The sequence below is a fragment of the Scyliorhinus canicula genome, chromosome 7 (genome assembly GCF_902713615.1).
Source record: "Scyliorhinus canicula chromosome 7, sScyCan1.1, whole genome shotgun sequence".
Classification (NCBI taxonomy): Eukaryota; Metazoa; Chordata; class Chondrichthyes; order Carcharhiniformes; family Scyliorhinidae; genus Scyliorhinus; species Scyliorhinus canicula.
This window is the reverse complement of record NC_052152.1, coordinates 110,477,539-110,502,047: the sequence shown is the minus strand read 5'-3', so window position 1 is coordinate 110,502,047 and position 24,509 is coordinate 110,477,539. Positions and strand designations below refer to the sequence as shown.

At 47.1% G+C, this 24,509-nt stretch overlaps 1 protein-coding gene across 3 annotated transcripts in view; it reads right to left on the bottom strand.

Annotated features, from left to right (window-relative positions):
- esd (esterase D/formylglutathione hydrolase) overlaps positions 1-24,509 on the bottom strand; it is a 66,050-nt gene that overhangs the window by 28,889 nt on the left and 12,652 nt on the right. For all 3 annotated transcript variants that reach the window (XM_038802647.1, XM_038802646.1, XM_038802648.1), the window contains exons 2-3: positions 23,342-23,417; positions 7,991-8,079 (exon numbers count right to left, since the gene is read on the bottom strand). In XM_038802647.1, coding sequence (XP_038658575.1) covers positions 7,991-8,079; positions 23,342-23,417 — 165 coding nt within the window. The remainder of the gene's footprint in view (positions 1-7,990; positions 8,080-23,341; positions 23,418-24,509) is intronic.

The following is a 24,509-nucleotide window of genomic DNA, read 5'->3' as shown; positions in this document are numbered from 1 at the left end:
CATTTTGGTGTGCAGTAGCCGTGCTGAACCGTAAGCAGCTAGATTAATGTTTGTTGTGGGCGAATACATTTCATTTTTTTTTAAACGCATTTTATTCAAACTTGTATCAAAGTAGGTCACAGCAAATCGAGGGCCGAAGGGCCTGTTCTGTGCTGTACTGTTCTATGTTCTATGTTCTAAATAAACACCCCGGGAAACATTCTTCCCAACAATCAACTATAAAGTTTGTACAGATTTTTCTCCTTTTTTACACCCCCTCCCCACCCCCCCCTGCGACGAACAGCTCCTCAAACACGGTCACAAACATCGCCCACCTTTTCTCAAACTCTCCTGCTGAGCCCCTTAACTCAGACTTTATCTTCCCCCAACCACAGGAAGTCGTACAGGTCACCCAACCAAGCTGCTACCCCCGGTGCCGATGCCGACCGCCACTCCAGCAAAATTCATCGCGGTGCAATCAGAGAGGCGAAGGCCAAAACATCGGCCTTCCTCCTCTCCATGATTCCGGCTTCTCTGAAACCCCAAATATCGCCACCAAAGGGTCCGGGTCCACTCCCTCCTCCACTATCCTGGCTAAGACCGCAAACACTCCCACCCAGAATCTTCCCAATTTTTCACAACCCCAAAACATGTGCGCATGATTCGCTGGCCCCCGCCCACACCTCTCACACTCATCTGCTACCCCCTAAAAGTACACACTCATTCTCGCCCGAGTCATATGCACCCTGTGCACCACCTTAAACTGTATCAGGCTTACCCTTGCACACAAGGAGGTCCCGTTTACCCTTTGCAGTAACTCACTACATACTCCCCAATTGATCTCCATTCCCAACTTCGCTTCCCATTTCTTTTTGATCTTCACCACCCGCTCGCCTCCCTGCTCCTCCAGCCACTTATACATATCCCCAATTCTTCCCTCCCCTTCCACTTCCAGAAGCAGCAGTCGCTCCAGAAGGGTGTATCCCAGCAATCCAGGGAACCCCTTCCAGACCTTTTGTGCAAAGTCCCTAACCTGTAGATACCTGAACTCACTACCCCTCAGCAGCTGTACCCTCTGCCTTAGCTCCTCCAGACTGGCAAACCCTTCCTCCAAATATAAATCCCTCACCTTGACCAGCCCCACTTCCCTCCACCTCCTGTATACACTATCCATCCCCCCGGCACAAACCCATGATTCTCGCACAGCGGCGTTAGCACGGGTGAATACATTTCATACTCTTAACTTTTAATTTAAATTCTCAGATAGCAAAACAAATAATTATGACTTGATTAAGATGGAAACTAAATTAAAGATAAATAAAAAATTTAACATAAAGAATATTATCATTATGAGGAAATTTGACATTCAATCGATATAAAATTAGCATTTCAGAGTCGGTGAGGGTGTTCAGCAGTAATTAACAAGTGTCATCTGGGAGTACCTTTAATAAATGGGTATTTAAGAAATGTGCCTTTAAGAAATGGGTGTTTATCAGTGATGTCAGAGTGTGGGTGGAGCTGGGCTGTTTCAGCTTTTTATTTTTGTTTTAGGCTGTTTGCTGCAGGGTGTGTTGTAGTTTCATTTTCAGAGCTGGATAGCTGCAGTCACAGCCAGAACGTGTCAGAGTCTCTCTCTGGAAGCTAAAAAATGTAAATCGATCCTTTGGTGATTTAAAACTAATAACTGCTCTCAATAGTGACTTTAACCTGATGTGCTTCTGTTAAAGGTTATGTTTTTAAGTCATATGGATGTTAAAAGGATAGCTTAAGGATAACTTAGTGTTGTATTCTTTGGGTGTTGTTTTTGAATTGATGGTTGGTAAGATGTTCACTGTATGTTTTAAAAAGGTTAACTTGAGTCCCTAGAATAAACATTGTTTTACTTTAAAAAAATACTTTTCCATTTCTGTTGTACCACACCTATAGAATGGGCCATGTGCTCCCCATAACCACAATTTATTAAAAGTTGTGGGTCAGGTGAACTCCATGATACACTTTGGGGTTCTATAAACTCTGGCCCATAACACAAGTTAGTACACTTTTAAAACTCGGGTACACCTCATTCAACAGAGTGTAACTTTATTGAAATTTATAATAGTAAGACTGAAAGTTTCCATCAATTCAATTAATTTCCCATTGATTGTACTCTGGTTGCCTCCACAGCACATCCTCTGGGGCAGCGTGGAATCACTGAGAGCAACTGCTGGATCTCCAAGTTATCCTGTGCATGCCCCAACTCCAGAAGTTGGTAGTTTCAGTGGGGTACTGACAGCAAATGCTGACAGCTTTGTCACCATTATCCCTGCAAAATCTGGGCCAAGTACATTTTCTCATTTAGTAACACAATAGCACAGTGGTTAGCACTGTTGCTTCACAACAGGAGGGTCCCGGGTTCGAATCCAGGCTTGGGTCACTGTACGGAGTGCGCACATTCTTCCTGTGTCTGCGTGGATTTCCTCCGGGTGGTCCGGTTTAAACCTTAAGACATAGGAGCAGAATTATGCCATTTGGCTCATCGAGTCTGCTCTGCCATTCAATCATGGCTGATATTTTCTCATCCCCATTCTCCTGCCTTCTCCCCAAAACCCCTGATCCCCTTATTAATCAAGAACCTGTCGATCTCGGTCTTAAAGACACTCAGTGATTTGGCCTCTACAACCTTCTGCAGCAAAGAGTTCCACAGATTCACCACCCTCTGGCTGAAGAAATTCCTCCTCATCTTGGTTTTAAAAGATCATCTCTTTAGTCTGAGATGGTGTCCTCTGGTTCTAGTTTTTCCAAAAAGTGGAAACATCCTCTCCACGTCCACTCCATCCAGGCCTCACAGTATCCTGTAAGTTTCAATAAGATCCAAACTCATCCTTCTAAACTCCAACGAGTACAGACCCACAGTCCTCAACCGTTCCTCATACGACAAGTTCTTCATTCCAGGGATCATTCTTGTGAACCTCCTCTGGACCCTTTCCAAGGCCAGCACACCCTTCCTTAGATACGGGGCCCAAAACTGCTCACAATTCTCCAAATGGGGTCTGACCTGATCCTTATACAGCCTCCCTTGTCTTGTATTCTAGCGCTCTTGACATGAATGCGCCTCCCACAAGTCCCGAAAAACATGCGGTTAGGTAATTTGGACATTCTAAATTCTCCCTCTGTGTACCCGAACAGGCGCCGGAATGTGGTGACTAGGGGCTTCTCACAGAAACTTAATTGCAGTGTTAATGCAAGCCTACTTGCGACAATAAAGATTATTATAACTGGAAATTGGGAGCAAGGTAGTGGAATGAGAAGTTTGTAGCTATTGAACTACATGGATGCACTTATTACTGTCATAAAGGGTTATCATTCTATTCCATGTCAAATGCATTTTTTATGACTACATCAAGGTTGTACGGTGAACTAACCACACAAGAGTATTATCACATACAAAACATGGAAAACAAAGTAAATGAAGGCAGTGAACAAAATATCACAATTTGTTTTATTCAGTCAAGGGATGTGAGCATTGCCTGCTAGGCAAGCATTTATTGCCATTCCTAATTGTCCTTGAGAATCACAGAAACCAAATTGGATGTCAATTTGATTTCCATGTCGAATCAAGCCAACCTAACGTTATAAATCTCTGATTCCCACAAGTTGCTTTGCATAAAGTCACAGCTGGTATTTCTGGTCTTCTGCCTCGTTGAAGAGCTTATATCTAGTCAGCCACTGATTGTGATACTTTGGAGGACCCATACACACTACACTGGGTCACAATAAACAAGACTCACCTTACTTACTACAACAAGATCTTTGGGAAGAAATCAGACCATAAGAAACCTCAGGGTCAGGTTGCAGGGCTTTCCTACTGACATGGTCAGTCTGCAAGAATCCCAGAACGAGAAAGACAGAGGGGGAAAGCAGAGCGGTAGAGGAGGCAACTTTTTACCGTTCACCACGCAGGATGCAGTGGGAGCTCCTGCTCAAATTTAAGTGACCATGTTTGTGAGGGTTTAAGCGAATCTGGAAGATTTGGCTAAAAGGGAGAATCTCCAATTCGTCCCTCACCTTGAAAGACAGTTTTGGAATTAAGAGATACCTCGCTGGGAGAAAGGAAAGGAAGCAAATCCTCAGGAGCTAAGAATAGCTTCTGACACGTTCAGGGAGGATGAAGCATCCACTTGGGACAAAGTATAACGAGCAAAGGGATTTTCAGTCATTGTACAAGTTAAATGGGGATTGTTTCAGTATGAATAAAAGTGACCTACTCAAATAGTATTTTATCAATGTTGTTTTTAGTTATTTGTGTATTACAGTAAAAGTCTTGAAACCTTGTCATATGTCAGTAAAAGTTCAAATTTAAAAAACAGTTATGTCCTTGTCACGAGATTTTCTCCTATCCAGACTTTCTTATAGTTTCGTAGAGAAACAGGAAAATAATCTCATGGAGATCATGATTGCTCTGTACAATAGACTCCTTTTATTATTTTTTAAATTGATGAATAGTGAATATTTAGAGGCAAAACAAATAGTATTTTAGACAATGCGGTCAGGCTTTGTTTTTTTTTAAATTCACTCAATGGATGCGGTCTTTGCCGGCTAGGCTAGCATTCATTTACCACTCCTAATTGCTCTTAAGAAGATGGTGATGAGCTTCCTTCCTCAACTACTACAGTCTATGTGGTGCAGGTCCACTCATAGTGCTGTTAGGCAGGGAGTTCCAGGATTTTGCCCTAGTGACAGTGAATGAATAGTGATATATTTCCAAGTCAGGATGGTGGGTGGCTTGGAGGGGAATTTCCAGGTGGTGGTGTTCACATGGTAGTGGTTGTGAGTTTGGAAGATGTTGTCGAAGGACACTTGGCGAGTTCCTGCAGCACATCGTGTAAATGGTGCACACCACTGCTGATGTGCAACAGTGATGAAGGCACTGAATGTTTGTGGATGGGTGCAATCAATAGGGCTGCTTTGCCTGGCTGGTGTCAAGATTCTTGAATGTTGTTGGAGCTGCACTATCCAGGCAAAGGGAGAATAGCTCATGATCCTGTGCCTTGTAGATGGTGGACAGGCTTTAGGGAGTAAGCAGGTGAGTTACTCACCACAGAATTCCTATGCTACAATCCTCTGGCCACAGTGAAAGCCGAAAGGCACTGCTCCTGGGATCTACCCGATTCGCAATGCCTCACGAGATTCAATCTCAAGAGACGCTGCAAGGAGAATCCTGCCCACAATGGGCAGGATCACATCTTCGCAAATCTGCATATTAGAGCGAGGCATAAGCTTTACTCCAACGTGCAGATTTCCGAGGTATCTGAGGCTTTGGGATACAATCCCTTCGCCTTGGGGACCTCGGGCGACGCCGTTCAGCGCTGGTCTCCACAAACGGGGACCAGACGCAACGGCACTCGTGGGGTCTCCAAGGCGGTCGGAGGCCCCCAGCTGCATGCTCTTTGGACAGGGTGTTGTTGTGGCACTGTTAGTGTACCTGGGCACCCCGGCAGTACCAGCCTGGCACCTGGCAGTGCCACCTGGGTGCCGGCCTAGCACTGACAAGGTGCCAAGCTGTGATATTTTAAACACATGCGATCGGTGCGGGGTTACCCGGTGTGGGTGTGGAAGGTTTTGGGGGGGAAGCCTTCCCATGTTGCGTTCAGGCTGAGGGAGGGGACAAGAAGGTCGGGGATCCAATTCGGGGCCTTGGAGATCGGGGCGCCATTTTAAAAATGGCACTCCGATCTCTCGCTACAACGGGGAGTTCCGGCAAGCAGAGCTCCCCAATGTAAAAACACAGGGCTGGGTGTGGCCTCAGCTGAGCGTTTCCCATTCAGGCCCCTTATTCAAAGTGAGTCGCGTCGAATAGTCATGTGTAGTGCCGGGAAACTCGCGGCTAAACGCTCTCGCTCGGGGACTTTGTTCCCTTTTGGGAAGATCGCGCCCGTAATCTCCGACCTGTTCGATAGCCATGATATTTATATGGCCACTTTCGTTCAGTTTCTGGTCAATGGTAACTCCCAGGATGTTAATAATGAGGGATTCAGTGATGGTGATGCCAGAATGTCTAGATTCGCTCTTGTTGGAAATGATCTTTGCCTAGCACTTGTGTGGCGCGAATCTTACTTGCCACTTGTCAGCCCAAGCCTGGATATTGTCACGGTCTTTCTGTATTTGCCTGGATGCAGACTGGAGGCGGGGTGTCATATACAGGGCAGGAAGATGCAGGTTGGAGATCCTGTCACCTTCCTGACATCTCCCAGTTAAGTCCAGGACAGGAAGGACTGAGGACAGCCTTCCTACCTGGAGGCCAATTGAGGTTCTTCAGTGCAGTGAACAGGGGCTTCCCTCTCTGCTTGGCCAGTCTGCGCCCAATAAGGAGACTGACATGACCTGCAGGCAGCAAGGGACACACACATGGGATGACACCCTTCTGCCCTTTAAATTGATGCCCCCGTCCTCTCCCCACCATGCTGGGGGCTCCCCGACTGTCCCCTGCAATTCCACCTCGCCTACCTTCCTCCAGGGCTGCAATGATGATCCTGCTCCTGAGCCCTACTGCAGTGCCAGGAGTGGACATGCTTCCAGTGGCACTTCTACTACTGGAGAACGGTCAGCCTGATTGGCTGGCAATTCTTGGAGGGGGGAATATCTGCCCTGAAGACGCCGAGGGCTCCGTCACCAACCAGATAAATGCCCGATTGCCATCAAATTGGATCAGGACAATCAGAATGGCTGCGGCGTGGCTACCAGCTCTTCAGTAAGGGATTGGCCCACTGCCATAATCATTTAATTCCACCCAAGAGTCATTATTGTTGTTCAAACCAGTAAACTGCCTCACATTGCATCCATAAATAACTCTTCTCCATCCACTGCATTTGAAATTTTTGAAAGGCAAATATTTATTCACAAGGCTAGACAATGATTGAAGTTCAATGGATGTTCACCTCCACCAACACAGATGGTTTCTGTCCAAGTTTCATACCAATATGCTCATGGATCATGTTATCCTATGCCAGGCAAATCAGTGATCAGACTTAAACTACTTTGCCCAACTACACACCATTTTAGATAAAAGGACGTATGAATTGTTCATCACTCAATGAAAATTGTAACATAGGCTTTGCATAACCAAATGTGACAACTGCAAACATTACAAATCAGCTTCTTCCCCACTGTTATCAGGCTCCTAAATGACCCTCTTATGGACTGATCTGAGCTCTTCACACATCTTCTCTACCGAGTAGTACTCCATTCATGTATGCTTCACACAACACATGTGTCTATATATTTACATTATGTATTTTATGTTTGCCCTATTATGTATTTTCTTTTCACGTATGGAATAATCTGTCTGAACTGCACGCAGAACAATACTTTTCACTGTACCTCAGTACACATGACAATAAACACATCCAATCCAAATGACAATTCTAAAACTGTAAATGTACACGGCTGAGGAATGAAGAGGCTGAAGAATGTTTGGAAATGGAGGAATGAGGTGGCCCTGGCACTCCACTGCCTATCTCGAGACCCTGTCTACATCCCATCACATGGCCCTGCTCTAACAGGGCCCCCATATCCACCTTTCGCACTTCAGCCCTTTTTAGCAATACGTTCAGCCCTGTCAATCTCACAGTACTCACACTGATACTGTAGTACTCTGCAGAATCCTAGCTACCTCAAGAGGTGACATGTGATGTGTTGTGCTTCAGAAAATTATATCAATTCAATAGAGTTTCATATTCAAGGCAAGCAAAAAACACCAAACGCCAGGCATTAAGGTTCAAAAGCTCGCCTTATCTTTCTAGCAGCAACCCATACCAGCAGCCTCATTTCAAAACTATTTCCTTGTTCTTCTGGTGAATCTCCAAATATATGAGTAAGATACCAGTGAAATACTGAAGGGATATGGAAGTTTATTTTTAGAGATCAATTTACTGGTTCAGTTACAAATTGTTAAAAGCAAACTAATCCATAAAGAAAAAGCATCTTTTTACAGTTACTGTGGACTGTAGGAAGGCTGAGACAGAAGGCAAATTACCTGAAAGCCAGTATAACACAGGGCACTTCACACGCTCTGCTTTTGGTGGCAGATATATTCCAAACCGCATCTTGCATTTTAACTCTGAGCTGTCATTCAAAACAAAAATTAAATACTTGTTAAATTTAGTGACACAACCTATCAATGTGAACAATATACAAATGGTGAATCTACCACTCCTGGGCAAGGTTTCTGTTTCGGTAAGCACTGAACTTAAGAAAGTGTTCGACCACAAAGGGAAAATAAAGCAAATACCTAGACTGTTCTCACCTACCTTGAATGAGTAGTGGTCAGAGATGAGCAACAAATTTCCAATCAGCCACTCAAGGATATGCTCCACAAAAAACAGGAATGACTGGGTGAAGTCCAGAATGCTGTAGAGATCCAGTGGGCCAAGAATTGATGTATGTATGGTGTGAAGAGGCATTTAAGAAGATTTTTTTTAATGTTTCAAAATCAGCAATAATTCTATGTATATTATACACACACTTATACCTGATCTCTCAGTTCAGAGTAGTAAATTCAGGTGCACCACAATCCATTTAAAAACAGCTCATTACACAGAAGGCTCCACTGAGTTCTATCTGCAATGCTGCAATTCTTATGCTGCTCAGAGTCTAAAACAAAAAGGGGTGATATCTGCAGGATTCCCAAAGGTATTGGAGAAACTTAAGGGACTAAAATTGGACAAATTCCCAGCATGTGAATGCCTAAATCCTAAGATTGTAAAAAAGAGACGGCCACAGAGATAGGGGTTTACTGGTTGCGATTTTCTAAAATTCCCTAGATTCCGGAACAGTTCCAGTCAATTGAAAATTAGCAAATGTTAATCCGCTATTCAAGAAAGGAGGGAGAGAAAAAGGCCAATTAGCCTGACATCAACCGTCAGGAAAGTACTAGGACCTATTATTCAGGAAGTCTCAACGATAGAGCGAGCAGTTAAAGTCAAGGGAAATCCTGTTTGACAAATATATTAGGTTTTTTTTGAGGTTGTCACTAGGAGTTTAGATAAAAAGGGAATTAGTAGATGTAGTATACCTGGATTTCCAAAATGCATTCGATAAGGTTAATAGACAAAATAAGGGCTCAGGGGTTTGGTGGTAATATATTAGCATGGATAGAAGACTGGCTGATGGACAGGAAGCAGGAGTAGGTAAATAGGGCATTTTCAAGTTGGCTGACTATGATTAAGCTGTGTTACAAAACAGGTGATAGCAGCTCGCTTAAGATTCCACCAAAATTTATTTTCTATTGACTTTATTGAGAAAGATGGGATGAGGTTTAAAATGGGCTGCAGATTTGCTGCTGCCTGTTTTGTGCTACCAACCCCATCCATCCCCCCCCCCCCCCCCCCCCCCCCCCCCCCGCCCCATGGTCCAGCCCAGACGAATTCCGACCCCATTTCTCCGTTGAAGCATTTTGTTACACCTTGTTGTTTCGGTGTTGTTCATTTGGATTGGCTCAGAATGACAGGTTGCTATGTGTCTTTGCATTGTCCTGGAAGTGAAAATAATTTGTGAGTGGAGGAAGCATCCCAAGTAACTGATAGATTGGGAATGGCTGATGATCGAGTAGGATTACAAGAAATGCAGAGCTATGTTACTTTTTTTGTTTCAGTAGAACGGCACTGCATTTGGGATTGTATTTCAGTGGGAAGCTTGTTACGAAGATGGTCACTCTCATTCAGCCGAGAGCTACAAGCTCAGTGTTGTTGATTCTGGCCCAGCAGTCAGCGTAATGCTGCAGGAAGTTTCAGTGTTGAAATCAGCATCTGTTTTAAACTTTAAGTAAAGACTAACGGGTGTGAGTCATTCAGCCCCTCAGCTTAGCTTTTTTCACATCTGTATCTTAACTCAATTTACTTGGCTTTGTTCCACAAACTTTAATACCCTTGCCTTAAAAAAACTAAGACCATAATACATGGGAGCAGAATGAGGCCACTCGGTCCCTCAAGTCTGCTCCGCCATTCAATCATGGCTGATATTTTGCTCATCCCCATTCTCCTGCCTTCTCCCATCTCTAATTTGCAATTTTCAATGGGTCCCCAGCCTCACCAGCATTTGGAGGAGAGGGAGTTGCAGATTCCATTTACCCTTGTGTGAAGAAGTGCCTCCTGACATCTCCTTGAAGGGCCCGAGTCACGTTTTCAAGGTTGAGCCGCTTGCTCGAAAATCTAGACTACCCTCTAGAGGAAATAATTTTTCTCTTATCTACCCTATAAAATTGCTTAATCTTTCTAATCACCTCAATTAGATCAGCCCTTAATCTACTGTACTCAAGGGAATACAAGCCATGTCTATCCAAATAATACCTCACAAATGAACTCTTTTGACCCTGGTGTCATTTTGCTGAACCTGTGCTGAACACCCTCCAAGGCTAATACTTTCCTGAGGTGTGGGGCCCACGTGTGAACATAATACCCTAAATGCTTAACCAAAGCTTTATATAACAGTAGCAAAACCTCCAGCCTTTTGTATTTTAGCCCTCCTGTGAGATAAAGCAAAGATTCCATTCACCCTTGAAATTATTTTTGTACATGCCCACTAGTTACACTGATTTCTGTGCATGGACTCCTACAAAATGTAAAACTTGTAAATGTTGATGTTCAGACATGGGTATGCTCGTCCATGGAACTCAAAGTTCGCATGTAGTTACACCAAGAAATTACAACAGCAAATACAGGTTGGCCTCTAATGCAAAGGGATTGGAATACAGATATAAATAATTGTGCAGGACCTTGATGAGACCACACCTGGAATAGTGTGCAATTTTGGTTTCCATTTTTAAAGAAGGATATACTTGTATTGGAGGCAGTACATCGAAGGTTCATTAGATTGGTCGCTGGGATGAGAGGGTAGTCCTGTGATAGGAGGCTGAGTAAATTGGACCTACATTCTCTGGATTTTAGAAGAACGAGACTTCCTTGAAACCTATGAGATTGTGAAGAGACTCGACAGGCTGGACGCAGGGGTTGTTTCTGCTGGCTGGGGAAACTTAAAACAAGAACAAAGTCTCAGGCTAAGCGAATGATCATTTAGGACTGAGACGAGGACAAATTTTTCATTCAAAGGGTTGTGAACCTTTGGAATTCTCTACTGCAGAGTGTTGTGGAAGCGCCATTATTGAATAAATGTAATGTTGAGATAGACGGATATTTGGTCTTTCAGGAAATAAAGAGATATGCGGAGTGGGTGTGAAAGTGGAGTTGAAATCCAACATCAACCACGATCATACTGAATGGTGGAGCAGGTTCGACAGGCTGTACGGTCTACACCTGATCCTTGTTTTCTTGTGTCCAATATGCCACATGGAGGGCTGAGATTTTAGCCGCAAAACAGTCTAGCTACAGCAAAATCTAATGATTTACAGACCAGTCAAAGTTTACTGAAATTCTGTTAAATATTCCTTACATAGTATGCTGAAATTGCTCCACTGTAACTGCCAAGTTCATTTTGAGCCCAGGAGTCATTCTGAAGGTTATTTATACTGCAATATCATGCACCATTAGGAGTGTGCTGCAGATTGCGATAGTGGTCAGAGAGAAGACAGCACATCAGATTTGTAGTCAAATTAAAATGATCTCTCCACTGCATTTGTGTCATGTCCATCGATTACTTAACTTGTAAACAAATGATGAAGACATTGTCCTGTAGCTGACTATGAAAGATTAAAATTGAAAGTGTTTTTTTAAACAATTATTAAAATAACATGTAATATATCAACCATATTTGGTGCTAAGTATGTTGTAGTCTGTGGACTGAGAAACAGAGCCACACAAGAGAAATACAATTTTAATTTTGTGGAAAACATCAGGTCCAAGAAAAATAACTAATTCAGAGGGTGTACTGTCAAAGTCCAATGTTTAAATCGGGGTCCATTCATATGATTGGGAGCTCAGGACAGGAACAATGCAAGATTTATAACTTGCTTGTAGGAAGGAATAGGGAAGTGGAAAAAGGAGGAAATATTCTAATATCTGAAGCCAAGATATGGTTTTGCTGGTTCTAAAATATTTTAAGTTCAGAGCAGCAGAAGAACAAGTTCCAGCATTTGCCCCTCCAGGCTGGATGGTTGATTAGAACTAAGGCTATGATTCAATTTGTTCCACTGCATTGAACTAATTTAGTATGTCAAATTTCTACAGGCAAGGGTTGCCTAAACATTTGGTCTGAAAATGGAACGAAAAGGCATATACTGTCTAGATATCCTCAATGTTGTCGAATCGCATATGTAAAACAAAAGCCCCCACTTAATAATCAAAATGGTTTAACCCGATTTTCAATCACCCAATTAGACTTAGAAATATTTGTCCTCCATGCACTGGAGACCTGAAGCATCCATTCTGAAAATGTCTCAGTGTTACTACATTTATCAAAGGAAACATGATCCTCGATTATACCCAGTATTCTGGGTAGTGTCAGGCGAGGTACCCCTTAATCACAACAGTGATTACACTTCAAAAAATTATTTAATTGCCTGCAAAAATTTTGGGACATCCTGTGGCTGTGACAGGTTCTACAGAAATGCACGTTCTTTCTTTCTCCATATACAGTGCCACAGCCACATTTTGGTCATGGACTTTATCTGATATCAGTGATGTACCAATCACTGATCTTGTGGAATTTGGTCATCGATGAGCCCATTTCTAGGCATTTTATTGGCCCACAGTGATCACATACCTTTAACAAGATTACCAGGGACCATTAGATGCAAATACTGCACTTTCCATTCCCATACTCACTCCTCAATTCAATCTCAGGCCCTGTATTACTTCTCATCCGATCCAGTCGCAGGCCATGCCCTGCTGGTCTGACCAGAAGATGGCGAGATATAGGGGCCGGGAATTCTCCAAGCCCCCGCCAGGTCGGAGAATCGCCGGGGGAGGACACGAATCCCACCATGCCGCTCCGATGCCAGGCTGGCCGATTCTCCGGCGACCGGAGATTTGGCGCCGGCGCGGTTTGCCGCGGTGCCGCCATTGAAGTAGCCCCCGTGGCGATTCTGCGCACTCGACGGGCTGAGCGGAGTTCCGCTGGCGTTGTTTGCGTATGGTCCTACCCGGCAGGACCTGGGCGTTCTGGCTGCAGACACCGTCCTGGTTGGGGGGCGGTGGGAGCCGATTCGGGAGGGGGCCTCCATGGTGGCCAGGCAACCGATCGGCGGGCGCGCTAACTCCGGGAGGGCCTACATTCCTCCACGCTGGGCCCGAGGGCTCCGCCATGTTGCCTGCGGGCCGGCACGGAGACGGCCGTGGCGCATATGTGTGGACCCGCGCCAGCCATGGCGCGCATGTGCGGACACGCGCTGGCCGTGGCGGGCCGGGGTTTGGCGCCAGAGCAGCGCACAGCACTCCGGCGCCATCCCAGCACCCGAGGAAGGGGAGAATGACTGGACCTTATGGCCCATTGATGCCGCCGTCGCTCGCGATGGTTTTGACGCTGGCATCAACACTTGGGCGGGATTTTGGAGAATCCCGGCCCTGGTTTTCTAAATTTTGCTTGTTGGTAACACCAACGGAGATCAACTATATGCTGAAATGTCAAACTGGGCTGAAAGAATTAAGAAATTGGGCTCCAGCCATTATACCAAGCTATAATCATGATGAGGTGATCAAGAGGGTCACATCCAAGAGCTGCAGCATTCTGCCATTTAAAAAGTGACAAGGAGAAGAGGAATTTCTTTGCAGTGTCTCAGGGGTCGCCATACCAGATTTAAAGTATACAAAGAATCAAACCTAGCATATGTGGAGTTGGACGCATATTAACCGGGACACAGAGACCTTGAACTGATCTGATTATCTAATCTGGCTCCCACTGGTCAGGACACACTATCTCCTAGGGGAATTGAAGTGTGATAGAATTACTCCTTTTAAATGGGCAATTCTGAATAAGCAATTGAGAGGCGACAACAAGAAGTTACCGGCGCAAGTTACCCATCCTCTGAGAATAGAAATAGGGATAGAAAAATCAAATGAGGGAAAATAATCTTGCAATGTCTACCTGGGAGAGACATGCGAGACAGCCACTGGATCCTGCAAGAAGAAATTAGTTTTAATAGTAATGAGTACTATTTTTCTGTACTCTTCTCTTTTCCTAAATGGATTGTTGTTGGGGGTTTCAATACAATCGCCTCTTATCTTCTAAAGTCTAATGGATACAGGCCCAACCTGTCCAACCTTTCCTTGTAAGAAAACCCCCACATCCTAGGCATCAGTTGAGTCAACCTTCTCGGAATTGCTTCTAACATTTTTATATCCTTTCTGAAATAAGGCCAGAAATGTATACAGTACTCTAAGATATGGTCTCACCAACACCCTGTACAACTGTAGCAAAACATCCCTACTTTTACATTCTATCGCCCTTGCAATAAACACCAACATTTGATTTACCTTCCTATTCACTTGCTGTAACTGCAGAATAACAGTGTGAGATTCATGTACTAGATCCCTCCATACCTCAAGAGTTCTGCAATCTTTTTTTTAATAATATTTTTATTCGCCACATTTTCAGAATTTTACCATACTAAAGAAACAGAAACAAACCCACCCCAACATATAAACAAGATTGCCGTGGGCAGCACGGTAGCGTTGTGGATAGCACAATCGCTTCACAGCTCCAGGGTCCCAGGTTTGATTCCCGGCTTGGGTCACTGTCTCTGCGAGTCTGCACATCCTCCCCGTGTGTGCGTGGGTTTCCTCCGGGTGTTCCGGTTTTCCTCCCACAGTCCAAAGATGTGCAGGGTTAGGTGGATTGGCCATGCTAAATTGCCCTTAGTGTCCACAATTGCCCTTAGTGTTGGGTGGGGTTACTGGGTTATGGGGATAGGGTGGAGGTGTTGACCTTGGGTAGGATGCTCTGTCCAAGAGCTGGTGCAGACCCGATGGGCCGAATAGCCTCCTTCTGCACTCTAAATTCTATCTATGTAAAACAGTCCCCCCCCCAAACCACATCTTCCCTCAACAGTCAACCAACTCCCGAAAGTACATAATAAACAAACCCAAGAATTGTAGAATCCCTCCTTTGCCCCCCCCCCTCAGCTCAAACTTCTTCTCCAGGGTCAAAACTCCAGTATGTCCATCCCCATGCCGAGGCACAGGGTGGAGAGACAGACCTCCACTCCAAGAGGACCTGCCCACGAGTGATCAGCAAGATGAAGGCTAAGACATATGCCCTGGCACCCGTGTGCAATTTGGGCCGGTCTGACACCCCAGAATTGGCTTGTAGGGGACCGGGCTTCACATCCATGAGCAAGACCCCCAGGATTGTGCTAAATACCACCCTCCAAAACCTTTCCAGTTTCAGGCAGGACCAAAACATACAAATGTGGTTTCCGGCGCCCCTCCCACATCGCTCACAGGCATCCTCTGTGACCTCAAACAGCTGGCTCATCCTCGGGTTTGTGAGGTGCGCCTATGCACGAATTTCAACTGCATCAGCCCCAGCCTCGCACACGAGATTGAGGCATTTACCCTTGCAGAACTTCACACTACAATCCCTTTTCCATCGCCCATCCCCAGCTCCTCCTCCCACTTCGGCTTAATCCCCTCCATAGGCACCATGACCATCTCCAGGTTCCTCCCATAGATCGCCAAAACACCCACTCTCCAGCCTTCCCGCTGACAGAACCATCTACCAGCAACGAGAAGGCTGGCACCATCAGGAAGGTCGGGAACACCTTCCTTGGTGAAATCCCGAGCCTGCAGGTACCGAAAATCTTCCCCCCCACTGCGCCAATCCATACTTCTCTCTCCACTCCTTCCAGACTCGTGAATCGTCCCCCAGAAACAAGTCTTCATTTCCTTGATTTTCCCTCTCATCCCATCTCCGAAGCCTCGCATGCCCATCCTCCCCAGCTCGAACCCATGATTCCTACAATTGGCATTTCCCCTGACCCAGCCCCAAGCATTTTAACTGCCTGCAACCCCGGCCCATCAACGACAGCGGGAGGTTTGTCCTACCTTGACAAATCGGCTTTCACCTTTCCCATCACACTAGTAAATTATATCTTGGAGCCCACTCCAATCCCGAGCCCCCTGCAACCCCTAAGTACCTAAAGTGGGTTGCCGCCAAAGAGATGGTAGCCCCTCCACCCCTGCCCCAAATCCAGCTGGGAAAGCATGAGATACTCACTGTTGCCCAAGTTCCATTTATACCAGAGAACATCCAGAATCTTTGAAGCAGCTCCGTTATACTCCCCACCAACACGCTCGGTTCCAAGATGTACAGCAACAGATCATCGGCGTATATACTCCACCCTCCTCCCCTCACTCAAGCCCTTCCACAGCCAGAGTTTCCTGTGCGCGATGGCCAAGGGCCCTATACCAATACAAAACAAACAGGGGGGGGGGGGGTGGGGGGGTGGGGGGGCACAGGGGCACCTCTGCCTCATACTCCTGTGCAAAGTACTCCAAATTCATACGGTTAGTGCGAACGCTCACTATGGGCTCCTTGTACCAACAGTGTACCCACACCACGAACCTCGGCCCAATTCCAAATTTCTCGAATACCACCATCCCAGTAACCCCACTTTACCCAATCAAAACGCCTTCTCTGTATCCAGTGGCCAACACCACCTCCGTCTCCTTACCTCCATCGGAGACAGGATCACATTCAGCACCTCATGATTCGAGAACAGCTGCCTCTTCCCCTTCACGAACCCCGTCTGGTCTCCCCCCAATCGCCATCAGGCGATATCCCTCCAGCCTTACCGCCAGAACCTTTGCCAATATTTTGGCATCTACCACTCCACTGGGTTCTATCCTTCTTACAGCAGCGACATCGCAGCCATACTTCATTGCTGTGGCAAGACACCCCTGCTATCGCTCCTCGAACATTCCCACCATCAATGGCGCCAACTTATCCTTAAATTTCTTATAGAATCAACTGGGATCAGGTCCTGCCACCTTCCCTGCCTACATTCGCTGATCGCCTCCTTCACCTCCGCTCCCCCACCAGCCCCTCCAAGACTGCTCTATCCTCTTCATACAACCTCGGAATACTCCAATCCATCCAGGAACACCCTCATCCCTTGCTCCTCCCCTGGTGGCTCCGATCTATAGCTCCTTATAAAACTTTTCAAATACTTATTGATCTGCTCATGGGGCCACCACCAAATTCCCCATCTTATCCCGCACCTGAATTATCTCCTCGCGCCATTACCGCCGCCTCCTTCCGGAGCTGGCCGGCCAACATAGGCCCTGCCTTCTCCCCGTGCTCATAGCCATCCTCCTCACCGTTCTCAACTGGTGTCCCCGTTTTCCCTGTGGACAACTGGTAGAGTTCTGCAATATCTCTCCCATTTAATAATATGCTGCTTTTCTATTCTTCCTCTCAAGTGGACACGTTCAAATTTCCACATATCATATTCCATCTGCCAATTTATACCCATTCATTACCTATCTAGCGTCACTTTACAGACTCCGTACGTCCTCTTCGCAACTTACTATTTCCTACCTAACATTTGTATCATCTGCAAATTTAACAACCACACATTAGTAACTTCATCCAAGTCATTGATATAAATTGTAAATAGTTAAGGCCCCGGCAACTGATTCCTGTGACAATCCACTCGTCATATCTTGCCAACATGTAAAACACCCATTTATATCTCCCTCTCTGCTTTCTAATTAGCTAACCAATCCTCCCAATGACTTAATATTTTACCCTCTACACCAGGAGCTCTTATTTTGCATAGTAACCTTTGATGGTTGCACCTTGTCAAATGCCTGCTGTAAATCTAAGTCCAGCACATCCACAGGTTCTCCTTTATCCACATTACTTATACTTCTCAAAGAACTCCAATACATTAGTTAGACTGACTTCCCTTTCACAAAACATGTTGCCTCTGCTCGATTTGCGATTTTCCAAGTGCCCTGATTAACCTCATTAATACAGATTCCAACAATTTCCCGACCACAAGTGTTAAGCTAACTGGCCTGTAGTTTCCTGCTTTTTGCCTCCTTCCTTTCTAATAGAGGCATTAAGCTAATCATTGAGAATGTTTTAAAATCTATTTCAGCATTCTGAGATATGAAGCAAAAATTAAGCAACTTCCCATACTTCAATTTAGTATCTGCCAAATACATAAATGATTAGGACTTGTGAAATTGGAAGTATAGTTTCAAAATTCCAAAATGACACCAAATTAGGAAGTATAGTTAATACTGGAACAAAACATAAGACAGACGATATTAATAAATGGGAGTGTAAATGACAAATGAATTTGTAAATGATGAATGAATTTTAATACAGATAAATGTGAGGCGGTGCATTTGAGTAGGAAGAATACAGAGGAATTAGTCTTGAAAAGGAAGGCACAGGAGGTAACAAATCACAAAGTAGCAACACAAGTTACCCAGGTAATAAAAAATGCAAATAAAAAACTGGGGCCCATTTCCAGAGAATAAAATTGACAAGCATAGAAGTTACGTTCAACTTGTATTGGGCACGATTCAATGGAAACATTTCTAAGTTCATTTGTGGCGGTTTTCCCCAGGGAGTTTCCCGCTGGCTGTGCTGGCAAGTTCGCCGCCGCTATCCAATGACACTTGGTCACTTCTCACCGGTTTCGCCCACACTTAGGGCAGGATTCTCCTATCAGTCAGCCGCGTTTACCTGCGCGGCTCGCCCCCGCTGGCTGCGGCATCCTCCATTCCGGCAGCCAGCCAATGGAATTTCCCATTGTAGCCACCCCACACCGTCGGGAAAACCTCGGGCGTGGGTCCGCTGCTGGCAATGGAACCCGCTGACGGAGAATTCCACTGTTCGGTTTTCTTTTCCACACTGGGGAGCTGAACTCAGATCAGCAGCCATTTTGAAAAGGTACCCCGATCTCTAAGTGAGCATGTGGGACACCCCATACCCATAGGCAATGTCACCCGCTTCACACATAACACTACCCCCTCTCCCACGTCCCAAGTGAGTACAACCCCGCTACAGCACACCCTACAACCCTACCCCCCACCTCCCAGAGTGCCCTATTTATCTGTCCTGCACCTCCAAACCTTTATAACCCAATTCAATCCTCCTTTCATCGGCATGGCCCCCTCAGGGCCCTGACCCTTGGCAGTGCCAAGGTGCCAGCATTCCAGGGGGAGGGCCAGGGCCACCCTGCACGGTCCCTGACCACCCAGGGGCCTCAAGTGGCCCAGGAGACCCCCCGGAGTGCCGTTCACTTAGTTCAAATTCTTGTGGACCAGTACTGATTGGCGCCTTGCTGCAGCCTCGCTGGGGAGGCCGGTGAATCGAGGGAGGCTGGTGTATCCAGAGTAGGTCGGCCTCAAGTAGGTTTAAGACCTATTTTATCAAGCATCCTTCTGTCTTGCCACTTTTGGGCGGAGTTCGATTCAGACGCTTCACAGGACTTGGGTGAATCCCGCAAGGTGTGAAGCCTGCCAAGAGACCGTGGGGGGCCTCTCCCGGGATTCTCCAGCCGTGTTGTGCTCTTGCTCGAGCGCAACACGGCCAGAGAATAGCACTGTTGGTGGATCACACTTTGTGTACTATGCACAGTTCTGGTATCCGCATTTCAAGAAGGATATAGAGGCACTGATAAACTAACAGGAAAGACTGAATAGGCTGAGGCTCTTTCCTAAGAAAGGGAAGGCTGAGTGATGAGCTAACATGGATCTTTAAAGTATGAAGGGGTTTGACAGTGCAGGTGTAGAGAAAACTGTTTGGTGTGTGTGTATGTAGGGAATCCAAAACTAAGACAGTCACTAATAAGTTCAATAAAAAATCTCAGTAAAATGCGGAACACTCAAGCACATGGGAGTAGTTAAAGCAAATATCATAGGTGTATTTAAATGGAAGTGTAAGATGGAGAAATGAATAAGATTTGATGATAGGGTTAGATGAAGTAAGGAAAGAGGAGACTCAGCTAGCCAAATCAGCTAACAAGCCTGTTTCTGAGCAGTAAAATCTGTGGGCGTGCTTCTCCGGAAACATTTCTGTGTGGTAGCGAGTGGGAACTGCCGCAAGCTTCCTATCGCTCACCCCGGTGAGGCCAGCATCGCAATAAATGTTAATTGGTCCACTTAGCGAGTCCCCACGTGCTTCAGGCTGCAAATGAAGGCTCGCCAGCTGATTTGCTGGGACCGCGCTCGACAGGCCCCCATTAACAATGCTGAGAAGCACTAAAACAGCACTTGCACAACCAGGTCCACTCAGCTCACAGCCATGGCGCCGAGACGACTGGCCCCAAGGTTTGGTGACGCAGACATGGGGAGGCTGCTAGATACCGTTCAGGCCAGGAGGGATGTCCTGTCCCCCCCAGAGTGTCCCGGAGGGTGAGCCACAGGGTATCCAGTGCCGTCTGGGATGAAGTGGCATTGGCCGACAGTTCGGGAAACGTGACCAGGAGGACTAGCACCCTGTGCTGCAAGAATGTCAAATGGGCAGCACGGTTGAGTTGACTTCAACCCCCATAAACCTTCCCCCCCCCCCCCGCCCCAACCAAGGTGAACAGTACATGCAGCTAATGGTGCCCTCTCTGTCTCCGCAGGAAAAGCTATCCCACAATCGTCATGAGAGGGCCCAGATTGGCGGAGGGTTGCTGGATATAAGCATCCTCACGACCTTCGAGGAACGGACCTGGAGGTGTCAGAGAGGCCATCAATACAGAGGTCGCCACACTCCACAGAGGTGAGGATTTACTGGGCCCCACCCAGAGGACCTGTCAAATGTAAGCTGTCATTGCCATACTGACTGACCCCTCCCTCCCACTGACCACGTGTTCATTCTCCCACAGGTGCTTCTGCCGACATCACCTGCCCATCTGGGTGGGCCCCTCCCCTGCTTCCCATGAGACCACCTCGGAGAGCTCGGAGGATGCCACAATCGATGCGTCACAGCTGTCATCCTCAGTCTCCACCAGCGCAGAGACACACACCTTGGTGGGCAACGTTAGTGGACAGGCTTCTGGGGCACAATCTGGTCAGCACCAAACAGCATCTGATACGCATCAGGTGGAGGCAGGAACGCCCAGGCGAGACAGCAGTCGGAGAGCTGCTGGATCTAAGGACCCAGCTGGATCCCAGCCACATGCTGAGCCTCTGGAGCAGGCTATCTCGGAGCTGATGGAGACGTTAGAGAGCGGCCGGGACATTCAGAGGTAGATGACAGCGACACTCCAGTTGATGATTGGGGGAGACCCAGAGACTTGGGTGGAGGCGATGTCGCCAGCAATGTATGGCACCGAGGCCAACACTGCTAGGGTGCGGCCGCAGTTAAGAGCCTGGGGCACAACACCAGCAGCATTAGTAGATGTGTCCCAAAGTGTGGCGCAGTTGGTGACGGCCATGGCTGAGGACCTGCTGAGGGACGTGAAACAGTACCAGGCTGAAATTGATGAGCAGCTGAGGGACATGTCCCGGTCTCAGATGGGAATGGCCGAGGCGCTGCAGAGCTGGTCACAGTCGCAGCAGGGCATTGCCAAGGTACTTCAGAGCATGTCCCAATCATGGAGGAGCATCGTCGATGGCGTTGACTCCTTGGTGCCGACATTGGGAGCCACCAGGTCTGGCAGAGCCAGATGACGCAGGGGCAGTCAGGCTCAATCCATCTACCTCTCCACCCAGAGGTGAACCCCAGGGCCCTATGGGGCACCGAGTGGGAGGAGGGGGCGCAGGGTGGCAACTCGGACCCATCCTATGGACAGGCGACGGTGGCCACCAGCTCTCCCCAGTTCCACCTCTGTGATGAGGTCGCATCTCCAGGCAACACCCGGAGCAGGGTGGCACGGCTGTGTATGTGCCGTCGTCAAGTACGTTAGCACCCTCCGGCCCCAGAGGACACCCGCCCGGGACATCAAAGGCCACGGGACGGGGTAAGCAGCTGGCTGCCACCACCTCTGATGTGCAGCCTGGGGATACACCTGGACATATAGCAGTAGAGCAAGGAAGGTCAAGCACGTTTGAGGATCACTGAGGACATGGGGGAGGGGTAGATGGTAAGGAGGGAGAGGGGGGAGAGATATTGGGGCAGCACCATTGGGCGAGTGGGGTAGTGGTGTACACTTGTACAAGGAATTTTAAAATACTCTCACCACAACCAGTATGATGCCTCTGGCTTTGTTTCCCAATGTGGGCCGACCACCAATCCCATGCACAAGCCCCCCCCACCCCGACATGCCATGCCCCCACACACTCGGCCATGGACATGTGCCTGGGGGCCATCCCCTGGGTGATTGAAGGTTGGCCGCTGCGTCTGTGGTGGTGCATCCCGCCAGTGTTCAAGCAATGTCCATGCATCAAGGTATGATTGGGATGCTAGGCAATGACCCCACATGGCTACATGGCCGCCCCACCCACGCGGAACCTCTTGAGAAGTGTGAAGTGCGCACTTAACAATGATTGGCAATACCCGATTAGCAGTAGCCTTCAGCTGCAAGGCTGGAGGCCGGGACAATCAGTAGGAGTTATGGGTGACCGTTGGGCAAACGGGCAGGAACGAAGGATGCTCCAGAATGGGAACAAGCGTAGGGTTGGCATGGAGGACCTGCGCACGGTCGACCTCCCGCCCCATCTGCGCCCCCCTCCCAACTGGGGCTGCAACCCCCCAGTTGCCTACCCCCAACACCGGGCACAGGGGCAGCATTCTCAGTGCCTCCGGGCTCACGCCTGTGGGGGAAGATGGCTGTTCACCTCCTCGGGTGCCATGGCAGGTGCCCATCTGCCAGGTTCACGTTTTCCAAAAGCAGTACAAATTGGTGCCAGCGTGACCACTTACTGGGGAGGCCATGGGATTGCAGGAGGCCATTGGATATGGGGCTACTCCCGTTAATCGTAATGAAATAGGACTTAAGTGGTGATAGTTGGGGGCGGCATGGCAGCCCAGTGGTTAGCACTGCTGCGTATGGCGCTGAGGGCTGGGGGTTCGAATGCTGGTCCTGGGTCACTGTCCGTGTGCAGTTTGCACATTCTCCCCATGTCTGCGTGGGTTTCACCCCCACAACCCAAAGATGTGCAGGTTAGGTGGATTGGCCACGCTAAATTGCCCCGATTGGAAAACAAATCATTGGATACTTTAAATCTATTTTTTTTTAAAAAGTGGTGATAATTGGTTTCTCACCCACCCTACGGCGTAATCCTGATTTCACCCACGGGAGCAGGCCGGTTGCATCGCAAACGGTTTGTGGCCTCTCCCACTATTCACCAGCCTCGTTGTGCTCTCACACAAGTGAAACGAGGCCAGAGAATGGCGGACTATGTAATTCTATTTTTCAGTTTATAATATTACCACTCTTTACATTAACCAGCATTGAAATATTTGCTACCTTATATAACAGAACGGAATCCCAGAAATAAAAAACTAAAAAGAAAGCTTGTTGCTGTAGCTGATTATATTCACTCACCTTTCATGTTCATACACCTTCTGATATCCTTCAAAGCACTTGGCACTTGAAACTTGAGTCAGGGCCATTTTTGTCACTAATAAAACAAAATTTTTTTGAAAGGAAGTCAGCCAAACTTTTTCACAAATATAAATGCAGCTTACGAGTGGCAATATGCTGAGACTCAACTGTAGCATTTTCAGCTCTGGATCAGGTGGGCTTTGAGTTTATAATCTAGGGTAACACTTGGGAGCAGTATTGAGGAGGTGTTGATCTGACGTGATAAGAGCAATAGCTAATGGTAATATTCAACCATAACGGACAAAAGCTTTTCACAACCTCAAGAAGCCAAACGCTTCATAGCCAGTAAAATGCAAGACCACTAACAAACACCATCAGTAGTCAGAGTTACTGGTTAGTCCTCATCGTTCGTATGTAACTTTCACTTGAAACAGTGCTCAGACTGGAGAGGGGGTTGCATGTAGTGTTCCACTGTGCTGGATCCACATTTTTAAAAACAAATATATGATTTGGACTTGGACACCGGGAATAGATTCGCAAACATGTATATACTGATGACACAGAAACAGGGAGTTTGGCAAACAAAGAAAATGTTGCAAAAGACTTCAGAAAAACAAGGCAAATACTGCAGATGTGGGAAATCTGAAATGCGAACCGAAAATGCTGGAAATGCTCAGCAAGACAAGCAGCATCTGTGGCAAAAGAAAAATGGAGTTAATGCCTCAAGCCAATGAGTGACGAAGGATTCAGAATGTGGGTTTTCCTCCATTATGGTGCTGGTCAGAACAGAACAGATTGTCTGTTAGTTCAAGTGAACTTCGACTTCTGGTGGCTGCCATGAAATGAGCTGTTGCACATATGGTGGCTCCCACTCAAGGTGGAATTTTCTGGTCCTCCCCCACCCGATTTGAGGGGTGTTTTGCTGGCGAATGGTGCACAAGCACTGAAGGAATGCAATACTCTTCTAGTGGGGCCGCTTTATGGCTTCTTAGACGAGGAGTGGAGCAAAGAGGCAGCAGAATAGTCCAGGTGCGACACAGTAAAAGATGGCGGAAGGCGCTGGGGCATCGTTGCCCACCCAGTGATACATAGAGCAGATCGTGAATGTTTTGAACAACAAGTTCAGGCAGCAGAGGAAGGAGGCCTCAAGAGGACCTGCAATGGTGGT